At 37.3% G+C, this 20,603-nt stretch overlaps 1 protein-coding gene across 12 annotated transcripts in view; it reads left to right on the top strand.

Moving 5' to 3' along the window:
• BMPR2 (bone morphogenetic protein receptor type 2) overlaps positions 1–20,603 on the top strand; it is a 114,892-nt gene that overhangs the window by 77,222 nt on the left and 17,067 nt on the right. For 11 of the 12 annotated variants that reach the window (XR_012623839.1, XR_012623847.1, XR_012623842.1 and 8 more), the window contains exons 4-8: positions 10,504–10,614; positions 11,129–11,220; positions 13,241–13,471; positions 17,401–17,515; positions 19,136–19,296. Coding sequence is in view for 3 of the 12 variants with exons in the window: in XM_074829414.1 (XP_074685515.1) it covers positions 10,504–10,614; positions 11,129–11,220; positions 13,241–13,471; positions 17,401–17,515; positions 19,136–19,296 (710 nt within the window). In the remaining 9 variants the exon portion in view is untranslated. Of the gene's footprint in view, positions 1–9,975; positions 10,020–10,503; positions 10,615–11,128; positions 11,221–13,240; positions 13,472–17,400; positions 17,516–19,135; positions 19,297–20,603 lie in introns of those variants that run through there. The other variant, XM_074829416.1, reaches the window with a different exon arrangement.

Genomic DNA, 20,603 nt, shown 5'->3' with positions numbered 1-20,603 from the left:
AGTTATAAAGATTTTAAAATACTTTTTAAGTCCTAAAAAGAGAATCTGATAAAAGTTAGAATTATATGGCTGTGTAGAAAAGATGACTGGGAAAAACAGGAGAGTATGAGGGGGGATTAATGGGAAAATGAGACATGTACTTTCATGTTAGACTTTGTCCTTCTAAACCATGACAGGAAGAGCTGGAGCAGATGCATACCTTTTGGAATACCACAGGTGTTATGTGAATTGGCATTAGCCAGACAAACACGATCTTTAATAACCATGAATGTTTCTAAAATGTCAGACAGGTTTAACTCACAGCTCTGTAGCACATGCCTTCAAATGTAAAATTACAATCCCTTATACGTACGAGAATGTATGCTATACTGAGTTGTACTGAAAGTATAGAAAATGTTCTTGAATTAAAGTAGGAAGAGGTAAGTTTTAGTAATAAAATACTTGCTACACTGGAAGATTACAGTATTAAGCTGATTTAGGACATTAGATCCAAAGTACTAGGACATAAACTAGAAGTGTAGTGAAAGGTTTTGTCAGAACTCATTCCCACCCTATCTGTTTGTATCAATATTGGGTTTTTACTTGAGGACGTTAGTTGACTAAAGCTGCGCTATAATTCAGATTTCATTGCATGTTAAGGGAAAAGATTTTGGAATAAACGCCCCGTACAATCATGTCCATTAAATCGGTTTGTTTATCATCGCCTGTTGCTAAGGTTGACAGGAAAAAAATATTCCTGAACCTCGGTCAGAGGTGTGCAGCTTTACTGACAGGACATTAGTCCTCCGTGTACCTGCCTGTACAGGAGCACCAGAGCGGGCAGCGCAGAGCTGGCAGCGGGCAGACGCAGCATCACGCCTCTGTGCCGCGGCTGGCTCTGCTGGCCATAAACAGAGACACCCGGCGCTCCCCTGGGGTGCACCCAGGGAGCACCTGCTTGGGCAGGCCCAGCTGCCCCACACTGCTTGGGCTTGGCTCAGCCTTCCCACTGAGGAAACTGCTGGCAGAGGAGGGCACGACCAATTGATAGACAGCGTTTGTGGGCTTTGGAGTTCTTGAAGACAGGAAAAATGCAGGCACATGGGATCAGAGTTGCCTTTTCTAAGAGATTTTAGGGGTTTGAGGGGTTTTGTTTGTTTGCTCACTCATGTGTTTTGATGTCGTTTTTTGAGCTCTTCTATAGTGCCTGGGAACATTACAAACATTAAATATTTAGCTGTTGAGCCTGTTGGATTTAAAATAACTTGAAATAGCTTTAAAGAGGCATTCTGAAGTACTCTTTTTTTTTTTTTTTTTTTTTTTTTTTTCCCCCCCATTGCAGCACATCCATTTTTTGGTCCAATGTTTTTACAGAGGCTGAAAGAGTGCCATTATGTTAAAGTCAGCGTTACCATTTGGTTTGATGAGGAAGTCCCATTGGTCCAAGATCAATATAAGGGGATAATGTAAATGTTTTTTTCAGCCTTTTTATTAAAAAACATTTTTCTGACTATTTTATTTCAATATAGAAGATGTCCCCAGTATGTGGTTAAGTGCCCAAACTACCTTTCCATTAAGCTTGAAGGCAAGGTTGCGGTGTACTCAAATGCAGTTTACCTATAGAAGCAAGGTATTTCTTTTATCTCTGTAGTAAACAAATATTTATTGATATATAGGGAACTTCAGAAATATAATCTAGATTTGGTTTTATTTTTGAATTGCTATTTATTTTACATACATCATGATTATAGGGGTCTATTCAGTAGTGTTAGAAATTACACTGAAGATGCCTGAACTCACAGAAGAAAAGGCAGAAAGAGAAGTAGTGTTGGGTTTTTATCAGCTCAGGAATTACTTCTGTACAAACGTGACAAGCTGCTAATTCACCTCTCTGTATCTAGTCATCAAAGAAAGAGCTATTAGGGATTGCATAACCCACTTCTCTGCCAAAGAAATTACCACACATGCCTAATTTTTAAGTTTCATGTGTCAGTGCAGCCTTCAGTTGTCAAAACAAGGTGAATCTAATACCCACAGCCTGGCGCTGGATCAGGTGCTTGGTGGCAGCCTACCCTAGAGGAGGACAGAGGCGCTGGGAGCAATTCCACCTCTTGGACTGCCTGGCTGCAGGAGCAGCGAGGGAGCCCTCCTCCTCCAGACAAAGCCCAGAAAGCTCAAATCCAGAGTGTATCTTCTGACAGCAGATTTTTAAAGAGAGATCTGCCCACTGAAACTCTGCCATCATGAATGACTGACTTGTAGCTGTAGCAGTATTCCTCTGGAGCATGTTACGGAAAACAAATTTTACAGCCCAAGCTGTATGATGTTTTGAGGCGTTCTCTGAGGAGACAGATGGGATCTGTGATGCATTGTTGCCAGGTTGTGATGTTACTGCAAGTCTCATGAGAGTCTGGTGCTTTCTTACAGCCCAGGTTCCATACAGCAATGTGATTGTGTGAAAAATAAGTTAAAATTTTAGCTCTCCTGATGTGGAGAAAAACATGAGAAGATGCACCTTAAAGGACACTTCATTACAATAATTATATAAGATTATATATAAAAAGTTAAAATCAGTCAGATATAATGATGCAAAGTGGAAACATATTGGTGACTATTTAAATTTTTTCTTCAAATAATGGAATGATTGGAACTAAGTGCAAATTTTCTGCTTCATCTAAGCCAGTAGACTAGAAACCAGGGATTTACTCTTAAGTCCAGGGAAAACAGTCATTTTCAGTTATGAAAGAAAATTGCTTAGTGTTACTGGTTGGTGGGATTGTTTTATTAAAGAATGTTGTGCCATCTCCCACAAAAAATACTGTTCTTGTGCTTTTCATCTGCGTGAGCACTGAATGCTCAGTCCTCTCCCATAGAAGTTTTCTTGTTAACTTCATTGTGCATTCCGGTACCTCCAAAAATTGTATCTGAAAGAGTGTTCCTTACCTTAACTTTGGTTTAAGTACTGAAGGTAGTCATGTTGATAGGTATCAGATATTTACATTTTATACTATCTAATTACAACATTTGGGCATGGATTTTAATTTTATTAATAATTTGTCAGGAGCTTACAGAAGGATGCAGCCTCACTTCAAATGTACAGGCTCATAAATCAAAATTAGGATAATAATTGTTTTAAAACATGCACCTATAAAAGCTTAGGCAAACAGCAAAAGTTGTTTACGAAATGCTATTTTTTGCCTTTCATCCTTCTCAGCTATGCATGGGTTTAATGGAAAACTGGCAATAGCTCCTGCTGGAGTCCATTGTAAAGGTCTGTAGAATATAACTTTAAGCTATTCCAACCTTGTATTTCCGGTTTATCTAAAAATGTGGATTTAACTGCATTTAGTTAAATTGACGTAGAAGGCTATGTGATTGGGATTCTTGTTTGCATATATGAAAGTCTGACCTATGTCCATGGTATCTAAAAGGCTACTAACCTATTTCTTTGTTACAAGTTCTCTGCATTTTTTTTTCATTCACATTTTCTTCCCTGCACTGATGAATTTAAGATTCACTTAAAATAGCTTGAGTCGTTTTGGTATAGTGTTTATATTGAAGGCTTTCTTGTAATTTGCTCTAGCGTGATGAAGACAACTTTCTTGCTGTGGGACAGTGGATCAGGAATGAGGTAGTGGTCAGTTGGTTGGAAAAAAATGCTGATTACTGTCCAGACAAGAGGAGAAAAAAAGACCTGATGAGGTGTTTTTGTTTGGTTGGAATGCACTGCTAGAATCCAGTGAGGGATGAGGGCTTATTTTACACTTCCTAGGGCATGTTTGATATAAGCTATGTGTAGACAGAACAGATAAACAGATTGTGATTGAGAACTGTGGGCCTTTGGAAAAGATTGCTAATTTTATGTTTTTTCAAAGGACTGAGATCTTATTGCTGTCATGAAAGTTGTGCAGGGTCACTGTGAAAAGAAATGTGACTTTAAAAGCAAGTAGAATTAATTATACTTGAAAAGTCTCTTTTCCAATCTGCAGAGCATATTTGCAGTCATCTGCAGCTGAAGGCCGTATTGCCCCCACACTTCAGCCTTCCATCTTGCACTGTGTTGGTGACTGAACCGTAAGGTTTCCCTCATGCTTCTGATCTCATCCTCAGTATCATTCAGATTCCTTAATGGAAAAGCAACTTCTGCAACAGATCGGCAGTGAACATATTGAATCTATCACATCAAAGAAATAGTTGTAGGATGGCGTGAAGACTCTGCTTCTTTTAAAGTGATCTGTATGGGCAGATCTTTGAGTCCCTGTGTAATTTTACTGACTTTGATCAGAGTCCGTACAGCTATAGTTGTTTTGAAGAATCAGATGTTACTGTTGTGCTGTGAAGGTTAAAGGATGGTGTTTTCATTATTTGTGGGAGACTAACATTGCTACTTACTTGGTCATATGGCAATTTAAATAAATATTAATATTTTGGTACCTATCAGCTGTAAGACCACTTGGCTTCTAATATACTGATACTAGCAATTCTGTGGGAACATAGGTAATTATTTTTAAAACTAATTTTCATTATATAGAATAATTGTATGTTTCTCTAAAATGTTTTTATACAATGCTTATCTAAACTTAAATACACACATTTTCTAGAATTATTTACTACTGTGTGACAGATACACAGCTGTGAGTCATTTAGATGAAGAGTAGGCAGTTTTCTAAAAATGGAATGAAAAGCTTTAATAGCAATATAGAGATCTGGTGGAAATTTATGTGCAAATGTCCTTTATTACATGATCACCCCCATATAAATATATAGCATTGAAACAACATTTCAGAGCCAAAGGTTTCATATTCAGCCATTTAAAGATTAGAAGGAAACTGTCATTGCTTGCACAGTTTTAAGGCCATCTCCTTGCATGCGTTTGTGTTGTGATACAGCCTTTAATTATACAATCAAATTTTTCCCCATGGGATTCCTAGGTTTTCAACATGGCTAACACTCACTGCCTTTTCTCATGGCTGTCTCATCACAACAGTGATCTCTACAGTGTCCCAGGGAGCTCTTTGGCCATCATGGTGTAGCACCTTTTGGTATAGTGGTACAGAGGAGTTTTCAGGACAGCTTTCAGCGGCTATAAGGAGGAGACTATCCTTCCTTCTCTTCATTTCCCATGCCATTCACTTCACACCTTGTAATTTTAGTAATAATATCGGGGGCAACAATCTGCTGAACAGTGAAGTAGGAAATGTGAAAACTCTGCATGAGTTCCTCATAGTTCATCAACCAGGCTGGAATATTTAACCTTCACAGCACAGAGTTTGGTGCTTGAACTGACCCAGTAACGTTGGTAGTGGTGGGTTAGTTGACACTTTATCTGGAGCAGCCACAGAGGGAGGATATATTGGGATGGGGGGAACTAAAGGGATAGCTGTCTGCAGTTTTCTCAGTATTTGCTGATGGAAAAGGAAGATACAGGAATTGCACATCTTCTTTCTGGCTCCCAGGGAAGAGTTCTGTATGTTTACAGACTCTTTCGCCATTGGCTGCTGTTACCTGGTTTTGTCTCAGTTTTCTCTGATGTCTCAAAATGTTCTTTGGTAATAGGATAAATGCTAATTTTAAAGTATGGAAACAGGAAGCATATGAGAGAGGCTTTCATTTTTGAAAGTTAAATTACAGAGAAACAAAGAAGCAGCTTTTTTGGGCATAGGTACAGATTGGAATACTTTTGCATTAGTTAATATTACAAGCTTATGTTTAAGGTGGAAAAAGTAATTTGAAAGAAAAATATTTCTTCTGATGCCATTGGCACTGTCAGCATTCTTCATTCTGTGTCATTCCTAGGGAAGGTTAGGAAGACAGCAGTGACAACCTCCATGTGCGGCAATATGGAAGCTTAATTCTAAAAAATTAATTTACCAAAGATATTGTATAAGTGTTTGGAAACTATTATGGCAGTGATGCCTGAGAGAAGAGAGAGAAATCCCTGATGTGGTAGAAGTGCCTGCAGGGAGTATCTGAAGTTCATGGCTGGGTTCAGCCAGATGACTCACTTCTAACCAAGTACTAGAAGCATTCCCCCTTCACAGTTTGCTCTGAAATACATTCACAATTATTTGTGTGTACCTTTGACAAAATTCTCTCCGTACACAGGAGCTGTTGTACTCAGAGTTTTGGAACCCAAAAACAAGCCCTTTATTGATGGTGAGGTCAGGACGCTTCTGGGAACAGTGGCTTGTTGGTTACCAGCTGCTCCCCAGCCAGAAGGAGGTTGTCTCTGTTTTAATGAGTCGTGCTTTGTTTCTTTTTCTTACTTAAAAAAACAACAACAAAAAAAAAACCAAACAAAAAAAAGACATACTATTTGCTGTGATATTTCTTTATGACGGGGTTGGTGGCCTTCAGAAAAATGTTGACTAGTATCAGACTGGCAGAAATGTTTCAAGATAGAAGTATGTATGTGCTTGGTGCTTTCTAAATGGCATCCTCACGCTGCTGCTTGAAGAGTCTGTAGCCCTGTGAACAGTGCTCTCCTTTTCCCATCCAAGTGGGATAAGAAGTTGGCTCTTAAGGTGTTTTGGGCCTTACAACAGTTTCTGTTGGTTTTAATTTTTTGTTTTGGCAGATTTTGTTTTAGATCAGGGAGCCTATGTGGAAGTTAGAAATAAAAAACTCACATATAAATAGCAGTGAAACAAGCAACTACACTAACCTCTGCTTTCAGTTACAGTAACATAAACCTGAGGAAGCTTTGGCAATACCTTCTGTGTACAAGTATAAGTAAAATTTGGCTCCACAGTCATCTCCTTAATCATTGGATTTTCTACAGTCTGCAGTTAATTCTGCTTAGCATATGCTATTGCTTTTTTAATGCTATACATTGGTTTGGGAATAATATTGAGATACCAGTGTTCCCAGTCTGAAATTTGAAGCCAGTATTGGACAGTTTGGTTTTTGTTCAGTTTGTATTTGTCACTAAAGAAATACCCAAATATTGGTAATGATCCCAAAAACTCAAATTAGATTGTTGAATAGTAGTTATGCATGTTTAAAGTCAGTTCATACTATGACATGACAGAAAAATACTGAAGCTGTAAGGCAGGTCTCTTGTCATTTTGTAAATAAACTTTAAAATCCCCACTGATTTGGGAATGGGATTGTTAACAGTTTCAGACCAACAAAGTCTTGCTTCAGAAAATTTTGTTTGCGCTGTGTGATCCATCTGGAGCTACTGATAGGAGGCATAATATCAAATAAACTTTCATATCGAATTTCCTAATCTTAAGAAGTCGTGGTTGTTTCAGACAGGACCAGTAAATTCATGGAAGAAAACATGAAAAGAAGTTTGTATGCATATGTATTTTACATTCTTATTTAAAAAGTACCTTGCTTAAATGTCATCAATTACTTTTATTGACCCACTATGATGTGCCTTTTGGTTAGTTAGTTAAAATGCATCTCCAAATAATACCAAGAGAATTATGGCTTCTCTGCATATATACATATGAATTATGTATCATTTTACTTAAAATTAGATGAAAGAGGAAATGTGAACCTCTGCAAATGCCTTGAGAGCTCCTATCTAGTTTTGGCTTTGCTAGCATTTCTCATCTAGGCATTTAAAGGCAAGTCAGCAGCTGGTATAAAAGGCTAAAAATGAAATATATCCAACGAAAGAGATGGATTGAAAAAATGAATTAGGTAATAAGAGTTTTGTTAAGCTTTGGGAGGTTTTAAAACTGGGTCGATACGTGACATCCTTTTTGTTCTATTTAAGAAAGACTGATAATCTGACAACATCAAAAGTTATTAGTCATACAAAGCAGATAGAGGGCAGATAGAAATAATACGTTTTATGGGGCTTTGGGGGCCATCTGGGCTTTTTGTCATTGTGTTTGTTTTGCACTTTTCTTTTTATGTAGATTTACAGGTAAAAGATCATAAAATTGTCCTTGCTGGGAAATGACTGGCAGTCATTTGTAGCGTTTTACCCACTCATATTGTTTTGAGCTGCACGTTACCACTCCATTGAGATGTCCAGTCACCCTTATTAAGAAATTTGTATTTATTTTTTAATTTATAAATGTTGCTCAACAACCTGACAGTAGTAAGTCACACTGTACACTGTAGGACTGACTTGGCAGCTGGAATGTTGACAACGTTATTTTAAAATGTTTATAAGAAATAAAAATTGGCTCAAGATAAGCCAATCTCTAAGATTTGTTAAGAAACAACTCTGTTTAAAAAAAAATTAAAACATCCTTTCCTGTTGAAGGCCAAGTAAGTTCTTTGAGGTTACCTGGGGCTGCACAGCTACCCACTAAAGAGAAAAAGCCCCCAGACGGGATGGTCCATCAAGGAACAAGAAAGCAACAATCTTTTTTTCTCTGCATGTTTTTCTGCTGCTGATCGGCACAAAACCTTGTTATTTGGAGATTTTCTAGTAGCTCTCCAGCCTGCATAATGCCACCATTCACAAGCTTCTAATGGGAGAAAGAGCAAGTGTGCCAGTGCAGCCAGAGCTGCTAAATAACCCTTACTCAGGTTGCCCTTGCCCTGGGCCATGCTTGAGGTGGAGGAACAGCAAAATCCTGTTCCAGGGTAGAGGAGGGCCCTCATGATTACTGTATATTTAGCAACGGGAAGGTTGTAAATGGCTGCACCCTAGTTGTGTGGTCAAAGAAAATACAGCTGAGATTATAGCAAAAAGTTCAGCCCCTGAAAACCTGTATTTTCTTAGTACATGCTAGGCACTGTCTTGAACTGATGCAAAACCTACCACATTTAATATATATTTTAAAAGATAAGCCAATAAAAAGTAAATTCCATTCATAAAAATCTGAAAGTCAAAATTATGATTTCCCTGCCAGCAATTATTCAGCTTCTTAGACTTGTGTAATATTTCATATAGCTTTGTGTGATGTAACAGTTTCCTTTATGATATTGTGGGTTTTAATATACATGTATGTATGTATATGTTTTGAATTCATAATTTAGATGAGAATTGTAACATGTATCTTTTAATCTCGCCATGGAAGTCACCACTCCTATTCCACAGTACTGTGCTCTGTGACAATAGCTTATTTTCTTAGTGAAACTTATTTTACCAAAGCCAGTAGTGATGGTATTGCTTTTGATGGAACAAATTTGAGTTTGATGGTGTCATGATTACCATGAGCTCCCTCTTATTTAAAAGGCTTATCAGATATGAGCTGCATGTTACTTTTTGTGGGTGATTTTTTCATGTGCTTCTGTCACAGCTGAAACTTTCTCTAGTATTTTGTTTTACCAGCGTTTTATTATTTCCTCTTGCCATTATGGTTATGTGAAAATGGAAGTAGTTGTCTTTTAAATTTGCTTTCTCTTCTTATCTGGTTCTCTTGTGTCTGTCCACACTGGGAATTGGAATAAGTGAATCAAGTTTAATTTCTGTTAAATGCAGTTCAAGCAAAGTGAATTTGTCAGTTTATGCAGCTAATGTAGACTGGGATAAATTGTATTTCAGTCTCACCTAAAAATTTACCCAATGATTAAGCCTTGTGTGCATTTTATATTTTGTGGTTTTTAGGATAGTTAGGTCTCATTACAGTCTTTTAAGGAGTGCTTTTAGCAATATTTAAGACAAGTTTAGACATAGTTCCCAAACTTGGTTTTGAAGCCAAGGTAAATGAGGTCTTGTAGTGCTACATTCCAGTGATTCTGACATCAGAAGAATATCTGCAGTAATAAATTTTTATATAAAAGTGGCTGAATTTTTATATGCCTGCAAGAAGCAAGAGTGGGGTCTGATGTGGAGAAGAATTAAGCTAACCATTCAAGACACTAACAAATTTTTTCATGAAAACTTCCACCCCGCACTGTCGCCCCCCACCCCCCCTAAGAAAAAGCAAGATACTTACATTTTGTCAAAATTCAAATGTTAGTGTTTCATTGTTGTTTCAGGTTTCTTGATACTCTGCTGCAGTCTGTAGAGATATCTGTGAATTAGAGAGTGAGAATTATGCTAAAAATTATCTGAGTGCTGACACGAAGCAAACCAAAACCCCAAAGTATTTCAAAATACTTGCACAAATGGATTTGTATCTAATGTAAGTTGTAGATATTTGAATACAAAACATTCAATATTTATCACACTTGCAGCATTATTAGCAAACTTTTTTGAGATTTTCATTCTGGGAAAAATAGTAAAAAACCAAACTTGTAAAGGTTACAAACCTGATTCATACCAGGAAACTGGATTAAAGCACAGATAGCAGAGCAGGACTGCATCAACTTGGCCTTGTATAGCTGGGCTGAACTTTGCCAGCTAGAAAGAGCCAACTTTTTGCTGTTGGTGCCTCCCTCTGTGGTGACAAGGGAGGACTGGGAAAAGCTGCCCATGAATGTGCTCTCAGCTGTGTTTGGGCTAATCAGCTCTTTTGCCATCCCTAGATTTTAAGAGGAAAAAGAGTTTAGTGCAATGTCTTACTATCCAGAGTGCAACTTTTTTTCCTCGTAACAACAATTACACGGTTTTTAGTGCTGATTCTTTCAAATTTACAATTAAAGAGTTTTCATCTTGTTTTTTTTCAGATTCTTCTCATTCTTTTCATCGAGATGAGACTATAGTTATTGCCCTTGCGTCTGTGTCTGTACTGGCTGTTTTGATTGCTGCTCTGTTCTTTGGATACAGGATGCTTGCAGGTAGTGTTTGATGATACCTTTTTTTTTTTAGTTGTTCTTTTGACTATTTCTCAAAGTTATACTTGTGTCTTATGTTCTCCCCAGTCCCTATTATATGTTTGTACATAATGCTCCCCTTTCTCCTCTCTGACACTTTATGGTGATATCCCTTTCATAACAGTCTAGAGAGATTTATGATTTCTCCAAGCTGGCATTTTGGGACTCATTTTCCTTCAGCAAATCTTCTGCTCAAAGCAGCTTAAGTGAGGTTGTGAACATGCTTTATAGTTATTGTCAGTGACACTCAATTATCACAATAGTCGTGTAGCACATAGCCTTAAGTTTGTAGCTATCAGCACCTTCACTGCTGATTTTTACTGACTCCAAGAAGATTTTACAGGATTCCTTTTTACTTGTTATGTCCTTGCCTATAATGTGTATTTCTGCCAAGTCCCAGGTAAGTTGTGTTGTTTTCACTTGTAGCATGGCAAAAAAAACCCCCAACAGTTTGATTCCCTTCCCACCCCTTCCACAGGAGACCGTAAACAAGGTTTGCACAGTATGAACATGATGGAGGCAGCAGCATCAGAGCCCTCATTGGATCTGGATAATCTAAAGTTGTTGGAGGTAAGTGTTCAACTCAGTTTCTTAATCTTCATTTTTATTTATTGTAACGCTTGTGGTCATATCACGTCCCAGATATAGTTACAGAAAGAAATGTATCAGTGCTCCTGTAATGTTTTCTTCTAAATCACAGTTTAAAGAAGAAATTAAAAGGAGAAAAAAAAAAAAAAAAAGGTTGCCACAGTTACTTTTTGCCTGGTTTTGTTAGTAATATTGTTGGTATTAGCTCAAACATGTTCTACCTTGAGAAGAAGATACTAAACACTGGGAGGTAATGGGGAAAATTGGAATACACTGTATTTCAGCATTGCTTCAAAAGATCCATCTTTTTGCTTGACACTGCAGTGTCAAGTATCTAAGTATCCTACTGTAGTAATTTGAAATGCTTTAGTAACACTATTGGGATATAGAATTTACTGCAGATAGGGCAGTATATTTCAGTAGTGGTGCATTTATGTATAGTCATTCTTCACAGTGGGGTACTCTCTATCTCCATGGCAACTAAAGGCCAACCAGAACTTTCTACTCAGCTTGGTATTAGATGTGTGATCAGAAAGCTGCAAAATGTTATGCTTTCAATTGGTATGCTTGAGAGAATTTACAGAATTTTTAAAAGCTTTTAGCCAGAAAGCAATCAGTAGAATGACTGAGAGAGATTCAGAGAGTAGTACTTTTCTTCTTTTTGCCCATTAGAAATCACTCCTAGAGATGCAGACTGCCGACATGCAGCATGGTCTGGGCTAATGGTGACAGTAGACTAATCAGCAAAGCAACTTGGGTGCCTTCTGCCAACAGAAAAGTACTTGAGGCAGAGTAAGAATATGTATTGTAACAGTGTGCAAAGGCCCAGATTAAATTACTCATACTGATATGCAGTCTTGGAAAAAGCAGCAACTGTGTTGGTGGAGAAATCTGCTATGAGGTCTTCTGTCCTCTTTCTTAAATCCTAAGGAGCTGACTCCTCGCCCCCAATCACAGGGTGTTGCAGAACAAATTGTCGTAACCTGTGCTCGCCTTTCACATCTCTGTGGGTAGAATACATTCCAGGTTTGTACCTTGAAGTGACTCTGCTGCTTTGCAGTCCACTGACATGGGAGGACTGAGAAATGGAAAGTCTGTCTATTAAAGCATATTTTAGTGTTGAAAACTTTTCTGTTAGACAGTTTTATCATCTTTAGAAACATTACTTTTGTAATCCCTTCCACTTTCCACTCCTCTTCCATGTGTAAGTATTTAAAAAGTAAAAAGATACTGGTCCATGAATTCTTTACAGTTTCATGTCTAGGTCTTTCTGAAAATTATTTGAATTAAATAGATATTTAAATTTTTATGTAGGTAAGACTTTTTTGAGCTTTAGAAACTAGGACTCTTCCTGAAGGTGGTCCTACATTTTGGTTTAGAGCAGAGATTACATCTTTTTTCACTTGCCATGGATGTATGAAGGGCCATTCTGTGAAGACTGTCTAACATAGTGTGAGCTAGAATAAAGATTGGCAAGTAGTAAGGAATTTATTCCTTTCTGTTAAAATCTGTTTACCTCTTTTGGTATCTGTTTTGCACTACAAATGCATATATTGTTATTACTAACCTAAAAGGTACAGCTTTTAAAGCTATCCTAAACCTGAAATGTTTTGCTTAATGTTTGTGATCTCTGGAGTTAATTAAAATTGGTCACATAAAAGCTATAAATGTTTAGTAGGCAAAAGTTTAATAAGAGAATGAGCAGCATAAAACACATGAATTTTGTTGATTCTGTTTATAAAACTGCTGATTTATGATTTATTTACTGGGCATTCAGATCAATTTAGTAAAATCTAAGTTGGCCTGTGCTGAGGTTTCCAGCTCCAAAATCGCTTTTATGACAGCATTCTAATTCTAGTTTCAATACAAAATATTCACCCTATTCATTATTTTTTATAGTGGAAGTCAGTATAAAAGATGGTATACAATCTTTGTAGGGTGAAAACTTGGATTTTGTCTTCATTTATTATTTAGCGAACTAATTATTTACATTTTTTTCCAGTTGATTGGCCGGGGACGATATGGAGCAGTGTATAAAGGCTCCCTAGATGAACGTCCAGTTGCTGTGAAAGTATTTTCTTTTGCTAATCGTCAGAACTTTGTCAATGAGAGGAACATTTACAGGATTCCACTGATGGAACATGACAACATCGCCCGCTTCATTGTGGGGGATGAGAGATTCACTGCAGACGGCCGTATGGAATATTTATTGGTGATGGAATATTACCCCAATGTAAGTGCTTCAAAGAAATCAATCGGATTGGTTTGGATTCCTAAGAATAGCCACGTAAAAGGGATGTACTTTATTATTTGCCAATGTTTTTCATTGCTTCTTCTTGCACAGTAATGTAAAAATAATCCATATAAATTACAGTTTTAATGAACCTTAGCATGGTTTACTGTAATACCCTTTAAGATTTCCCAGTTAGTGCTACCAAATGTAGTGTTACAAATTCTTAGTATTTGTAGTATTCTGTAGTATTTGCTCTTGGTTATGGTACAGGTTTTTTTAGTTAACTGCAACATTCAAGGACAGAATTTGAAGAGTTGTTTTTACTTCAAAATAATTTAATTTAAAACTTCTTAGTGTTAAGACATTGTATCTCTGTTATGGTAGTTATGACCTCACCCACTAGCTGTAAATGGTGGGGTATATTACAATGAAACATAATAGATTCAATATTGTTGTCAAACTAGTTTGTGGTACTATAAATCACGTTGGCTTTTTATCCTGTTACCTTCTTTAAAGCTTTCTGTGGCATACCTTATTTATTTTGCTGCAAGATATATTGATGATGTAGGACAAGTCTTAAGAAGGCACTGACTTTCCAGAACCATGTCTTCAAATCTCTTTAGCTAATGAATGCTTACATCCCTCAACTTAATTGATTTGAGATCCTAATGCTCTGTGTGTCTCTGTACGCACATATAGAAACAAAAATGTTTTTAAAATACACAGCATAAATGTGAATTGCTTTCATGAAAAATCATAAAATGTAATTTACAATACAATTTATTTTGGGGCTTTTTTGCTTGTGTATGGGAAAGAACTTCAATTGTTCAGTTAAATAATTTTTTTAATGAGCTTTTTGGTCTCAAGTAAGTGAACTCGTATTTCGCCCAGTGTGTAAAGGTGATGGCTGAAGTCTGATTTGTTACGGGGCCAGTAGGACAAAAGCTGCTTATTCAAGTAGCAAAAAGAAACAGAACAGTAATAAATAGCAGTAATGTTGGCTTGTCTTAGCGTGGTTCTGTCTATATGCTTGTGTTGAAAGTTAAATGCATACTTGTATATAAATATCTAAATATATATGCAAATTTAAGTCAACATAGCACTTTACTTGATCATGTCGGCTTATAAAAGATGGGCATCTAAGAAGAGATTGCAGAGGCTGGAAATGACCATAGAAAAAGCTCATTCGTGCCCGCACCAGATGGACAGTGGCAAAGCACGTCAGCTCTGGCCTGCTCTGAAAGAGTAGGTTTATTTTCAAATAATTAAGTGAAATCAAGCGAGTATTCTGCTCCTGGGAGGGCATAGCATAACTGTCTTAACAGGTAATCTGGTTTTGCTGTTTTCTTGAATGAAGGGATTTTCAGTTGAAATGTAATTTGATTGAAAATTGTGTCTTGTTGCTTATATAAACAGGATCTGTTAATGATCTGATTAAATGCACAGATGAGACTTATGACATCATATTATCAGATTCTTTTTCAATATGGTATTAAGAGCAGCAAGATTAGTCTAAAATCAATCCACTGGTGGTTTGGAAGTCATTGGAAAAAGTGCACAGCAGGTGTAATTAATGCACAGCGTGATCCTTGATTCAGTGAGCAGATGTTCTGCTGTGTGTGGAGCTAACAGCAGAGAAGGACGCCTGCTGTGGCAGCCCTACTAAAAGGGAATTGCACCATTCAAACTGGAGCCATAAATCTTATTTCAATAAGGAGTAACCCGTACAAGATGTGCAGGTGAAATACTCCCCATCCAAAATATCCTTCTCCCTCAAAATACTTTCCTTCCTGGAAATAAGAACGCACAAATGAGAACATTTGCACACAGAAAATTGTTCTTGATGTTGCCTAGGTGAAAGCAAGACAGATAGGTTTGACCCAAATTGTTTTGTTATCCAAACATGCCTTCAGACCAAAGAAAGTAGGTGAGCAAGTAATAAAAGGAAAGATAGGTGTATTTATCAATCAACATGCTGTTCTGGTAGTACTCTGAGGTGTGGCAGGTGAATAAGCAGTGAGTAAGTTGCAAGGGATGACATAGTAGGAAATACATAATAGTCACTGAATTGTCCTCCCAGTAGTCAGACATTCATGTCTTTTTAGAATAGAAAAATTGTTGTAAAACACATACAAAATCTTTTCATTGTTAAAACAAAACTATCAATTGTATCAAAAGTTACAATCAGAACAAATGTCCTTAATTTAACATGTAACTCATGACTCTTGATGAGAATAATCTTAGTTACAAAGACATATCTAAATCTTGACTAAAACTTTTCCTGGTTGTCATTTATATTGAACTTCACTAGACGTATAAAATCACAACTCTCAGCTAGCTTAAAAAGTATCTGGTGGCTAGCAAGCTCTGCAGCAGAAAGATCTTGAAGTTGGTTTGAGGTCTTTATATAGTGAGTGTTTTCCAGTCACACCATGACAACAGTCCTGTGGCCTCTGTTAGAATGGGCTGCAATCTTAACCCACTAAGCCAAGAAAACCTGTTACCGTGCCCAAGTTGCTGGCAGGTGGAGGCTGATAAAGAGTGTTTGTATTTCTTGAAAAGCTTTAAACAATAAGAAAAAAGTGTAAAATTATTTAACTTGTTTCTATGTGGATTCTCAGCTTTTTTATTTATTATCAAAATATTTTTGAAGTTCATATAACAGCATTTAAACAATGAAAAAAAACTGCTCATGTAAACCTGTATGAGTGACATTTGGTCTGTGTTTTCACCAAGGAGGTTATCTGTTACGGCTTCCTTGTTCTGCACAGGCTAAGTCTGAAAAGCTGTAAGACTTTTGTAATTCTGTTAAGGAGTGTCAAGAACTTGGTTTTAGTTTTAGCATTGGGCTAAAAAAAATCTAATGCTTCAGTCACTTTAAATTCTGGTATCTGTGTGTCTCCATCTGAACTCTGCATGTGTTACATACCTGAATGTTGACTCCAAATGGACTCAAGTGGCACATACCAGATTTTTTTGAACCAAATGTTACATAAGCAATTTTGCAATAAAATGTTTTATTGTGTGGCTATGATAAGATGTTACACATTGGTGCATCTTTAAGATTACAGATTTAAATAGGCAAAACCAGGGCGGTTTGTAGTCATAAATATATTGTAATATGTATGCCAAGACAACAGGACAACTTGTTCTTCATGCGTGGGGTTTCAGTTTGTTTAAACTGAGTATATTGTCACTGGGGACTATGTGCATAAAAACTGCTCAAAGGTGTCACAGTTTGCAGGATCTGGCTCTTGTTTCAGACAGCAGTGTCAGTTTCTAGAATATCTCAGTATCATAATTGCCACCCTTCCTTCTGGCTTTCTTGGAGATTCCACCACAAATTACTAAAAAATCCCCCATTTTTCACATTTAACTTCTCTTGAAAGAAAAGGGGGACATGACATTCTTTTTTCCTGTTTCTTCAGTGTGTGTGGACTTGCTCCTATTCTGAATTGCATTTGGGTTTTTTTGTTTCGATATATGAATAGATTATAGCAGGGAGATAGATGCCAGTGAGAGTTGATGAGTGTTCTTCTGTAAGTGCTAATGGTTTAAAGACCACTATTTAGTAACCCAGGCTGTTATGTCTGCAGTTACCTTTCTTCTGTTGTTCAACAAGACTTTTTCAGAAGAATAAATCAAGTGTATGCTTTGCTTTTGTTTTATAATTAATATCATTTTTCCTAAAGGCAATCTGTGTTATTTTGTGATAAATTTTCTGTTCCGCTTCTTTAGATAAACCAAATGGTAGCACTAGAAATTAATGAAACTTTGGTCCAATCTTGTATTTTAGAACATCTGGATAAACACAGAAGCAGCTGCAGGATTACACCTTTCAGGAGCAATGGATAAAACTGACTCTCCTAAAGATTTTGGGTTATTCAATTGGACTATGATTTTAATCCAGTATTTATTTCTTTTTTTAGGGTTCTTTGTGCAAATATTTGAGTCTCCACACAAGTGACTGGGTGAGCTCTTGTCGTTTGGCACACTCTATAACTAGGGGCTTGGCGTACCTGCACACGGAGCTACCTCGAGGAGGTAAGGCCAGGAAGGCATGCCAGGATGTTCAAGGTACTCTTATTTATCAGGTAGTAGATTCCTGCATTTCTTGTTTTTCTTTGTGACAGTACGGTGAGTAGAAATGGTGAATGCAAATAGAGATTACTCAGAACTTCTGGTACGTTCTTTCCTTCAGAACGATCCCGTGTTGCGGACTGTGTCTGTGATGCTTGTATGAAAACATGGAGTGAGAGCCAGCAGAGCCCCAGAGAAAGGCAAAAGGAGGAGGCAGAGTTGTGCAGTGCTGCTGTATCATGGCAACAGATTACTGAAGACCTGAAGCACTGGATGTCTGTCTAGCAGAGAGCAAACAGATGGGGTGTTCTCTTTGTTTTTGCAGTTCAGACACAAATCACCAAAGCAATTTTTAGTTTGTGTGTGAGCTGTATACACAAAGAGAAATAACTAAATCTTCTAACTCTACTGTAGCTTTATTTATTGTGTCTCTTGATTTTTGTCTAAGGGTGTGGGCCTAGTCTTCACTGTGTACAAACAATACTGCTGGACTTTTACTGTTTTATGAGAGCACTGGATGTGACAACATATTGATTTGTATCTTTGTATTGCTGCTTGTGTGCTTCAGCCAGCATTTCAGCAGCTGAAGTATCATGTTTATAAAGATGATATTCTGAGATCTGTGATGTATCAGCCTGAAGAACATGGCCTGGCACTGAAGCATTAGCTTTTTGGCAGTAAATAAAAGAATGGTATCATTAATTCTATGTTAAGGTGCTAATGTTTGGATTAAAATTCCAAACTATGTATCTCAAATGTTAGGCATCAACTCTAGCAAAGAATGACAGCTGAAGATGCTGTTAAAAGTACAAGGTTGAAAATACCTAAATCAGTATTCCTATGTGCCATTGAAACTGCAGCTATCATCTTAATTTCATCATTTCGAAATGTGCAGACAGGTGTGTCCATTAGCAGCCAGAAAATGTGTAAACCTTCCATCATAGAGAAGAGACAGCCATAGGCTGATCTACGAATGCTAGGAAGAAACTCGTGAGTTAGAGTGAATTCCACAGTAAAACTGGTTCTATAGTGCTGGCTGCTTTACTAACAAAATAAATTGCATGTAAACTGAGATTATTCTTTGGAAAAGATCAGATCCCTTGCAAGATGAACATGTTCAGACTCTCTGGAATAATATTGTCTACATATCTTCTGAATAGGTGCCAATTCCAATCATAACCTAAATAGTTGGTGCTGTATTTGACACAGGAGTGTGGATATGAGAGAGACCATTTGGAATGACTGTCAGGGTGGTGGCAGCAGGTCTGTGCTTAAGTACACAAATAGTCTCTCCTGCTAAAATCATGCTGAAATATCCCTTGGAAAGAAGCTTACTGGCAAACACAAACTGTGTATAGCAGTAGCCTAATATATTATATAGATAAAGTGAAACTCTGAATGTCAGTCACTTTTCTATAGATCACATACTGTGGAGCTCATTATAAAGAAGCAAAAATGTTAGCTTTCTCAAAGATAAGTTGATTTTCTGTTTATAATAGCTGAACAGACATAATGAGGTTCTCTCATTTTGCCTAGCAGTAGAACTGCTCAAATAGTAACAAGCATTTCCATATGTCCAAACAGACCATTACAAACCTGCAATATCCCATCGTGACTTGAACAGCCGCAACGTACTGGTAAAGAATGATGGAACATGTGTAATTAGTGATTTTGGACTCTCCATGAAGTTAACTGGAAACAGACTGGTACGCCCAGGTGAGGAAGATAATGCAGCCATTAGTGAGGTAAGTACAAATGAAGATAAACCAGTGTATAAAGGAAGACAAATTAGTATGGAAGTAACACTGAGAAATAGTTGTTTCTGTGGTTACAAGGTGAATGTTAAGGTGGTACAATTCCTCTAAGGGGGAATTGCTGCAGTAGGGGTGAGAAGTGGCTGAAAACCGTGATAGGAAGAAACTGGTTTTATTCTCTAAACACTCAAAACCAAACCTAGCATTTTGAAAGGTGATAGATTGGCAGCTCTGGAGACTGAAGTTTTCTGTGTGAGATGTGAGAAGATGCAGGGTAGGTTTGGTTGCCATGTTGTCTGTGATGATGTGGTACAGATCCCTTTGGTCCTGCGCTGCAATTATTAACTAAAGACCAAACATTCTTTGGTGGTTTTGGTGTTAATTTTTCTGAAATGGTGACACACCGCGCTCTGTATACTACAACCATTTCTCTGTGTGTCACCTGCAATTTTCTGGACTTTAAATGAGTACATCTGGAGAGTAAGTGCATGTAGAAAGAAATGGACCAACTGAAAAAGAACAGGGACAAAATAACAGGAGATGCTTGAAAGAGTACCTTATGGGAAAAGATGAAAGAATGAGAGTTGTTTAGAGAAGTAAAGACGGAGACAGGTCTTCAGATATGTAAACAGCTGCTACAAAGAGAAATAATAAACTGTTTGCATTCAGTCTGGATAGGACGAGGTAATGGGATTACGTTGTAGGAGGGAAAATTTAGGTTAGTTACGAAGAAATCTTGTAGAAGGCAGCAAAGGTCTGGAATGGACTGCTGAGGAAGGCTGTAGAGAATATGCATTGTTTTATGAACTTAAGGAACAGATCAGGAAAACGTCTGCTAGGAGTGGGTTAGAATGGATTCTGGGCAGAAAGAAGAAACTGGTTTCTTAAACTTTCTTTTTTATGATGCTGTGATTCAGAGAGTGGTTTTTTCGTCGTTGTTTTCTTTTTGTGTAAGTATAAATACACTGACACCTGAATATAGGCTACTGAAATACAGTGAGACTATTTTAAACAAAGTTAAAGTCCCTGATGGTTCAGTATATTTGTCATCTTTGTGCTTTTTACAGAAAGCCTTTACATTTCATTCAAAGAATGTGTTTTGCAGTGCTAATCACCTTCCCTTAAAAAGCAAGTGCTACATTAATAATACCTACTGCACAGGTCCTCTTTTCAGATCTCCCCTTACTGAACAAAGAAACAGGGAAACCATTGTTTAAAATGCAGGGATATGGAATAGTCCTGTGACAAAATACTGTCCTACATGTACTGATGAGTGATTGCTCTGATTTAACATATTT

This window comes from Strix aluco, chromosome 6, assembly GCF_031877795.1.
Source record: "Strix aluco isolate bStrAlu1 chromosome 6, bStrAlu1.hap1, whole genome shotgun sequence".
Lineage (NCBI taxonomy): Eukaryota > Metazoa > Chordata > Aves > Strigiformes > Strigidae > Strix > Strix aluco.
This window is presented reverse-complemented; position numbering and strand designations above follow the sequence as displayed.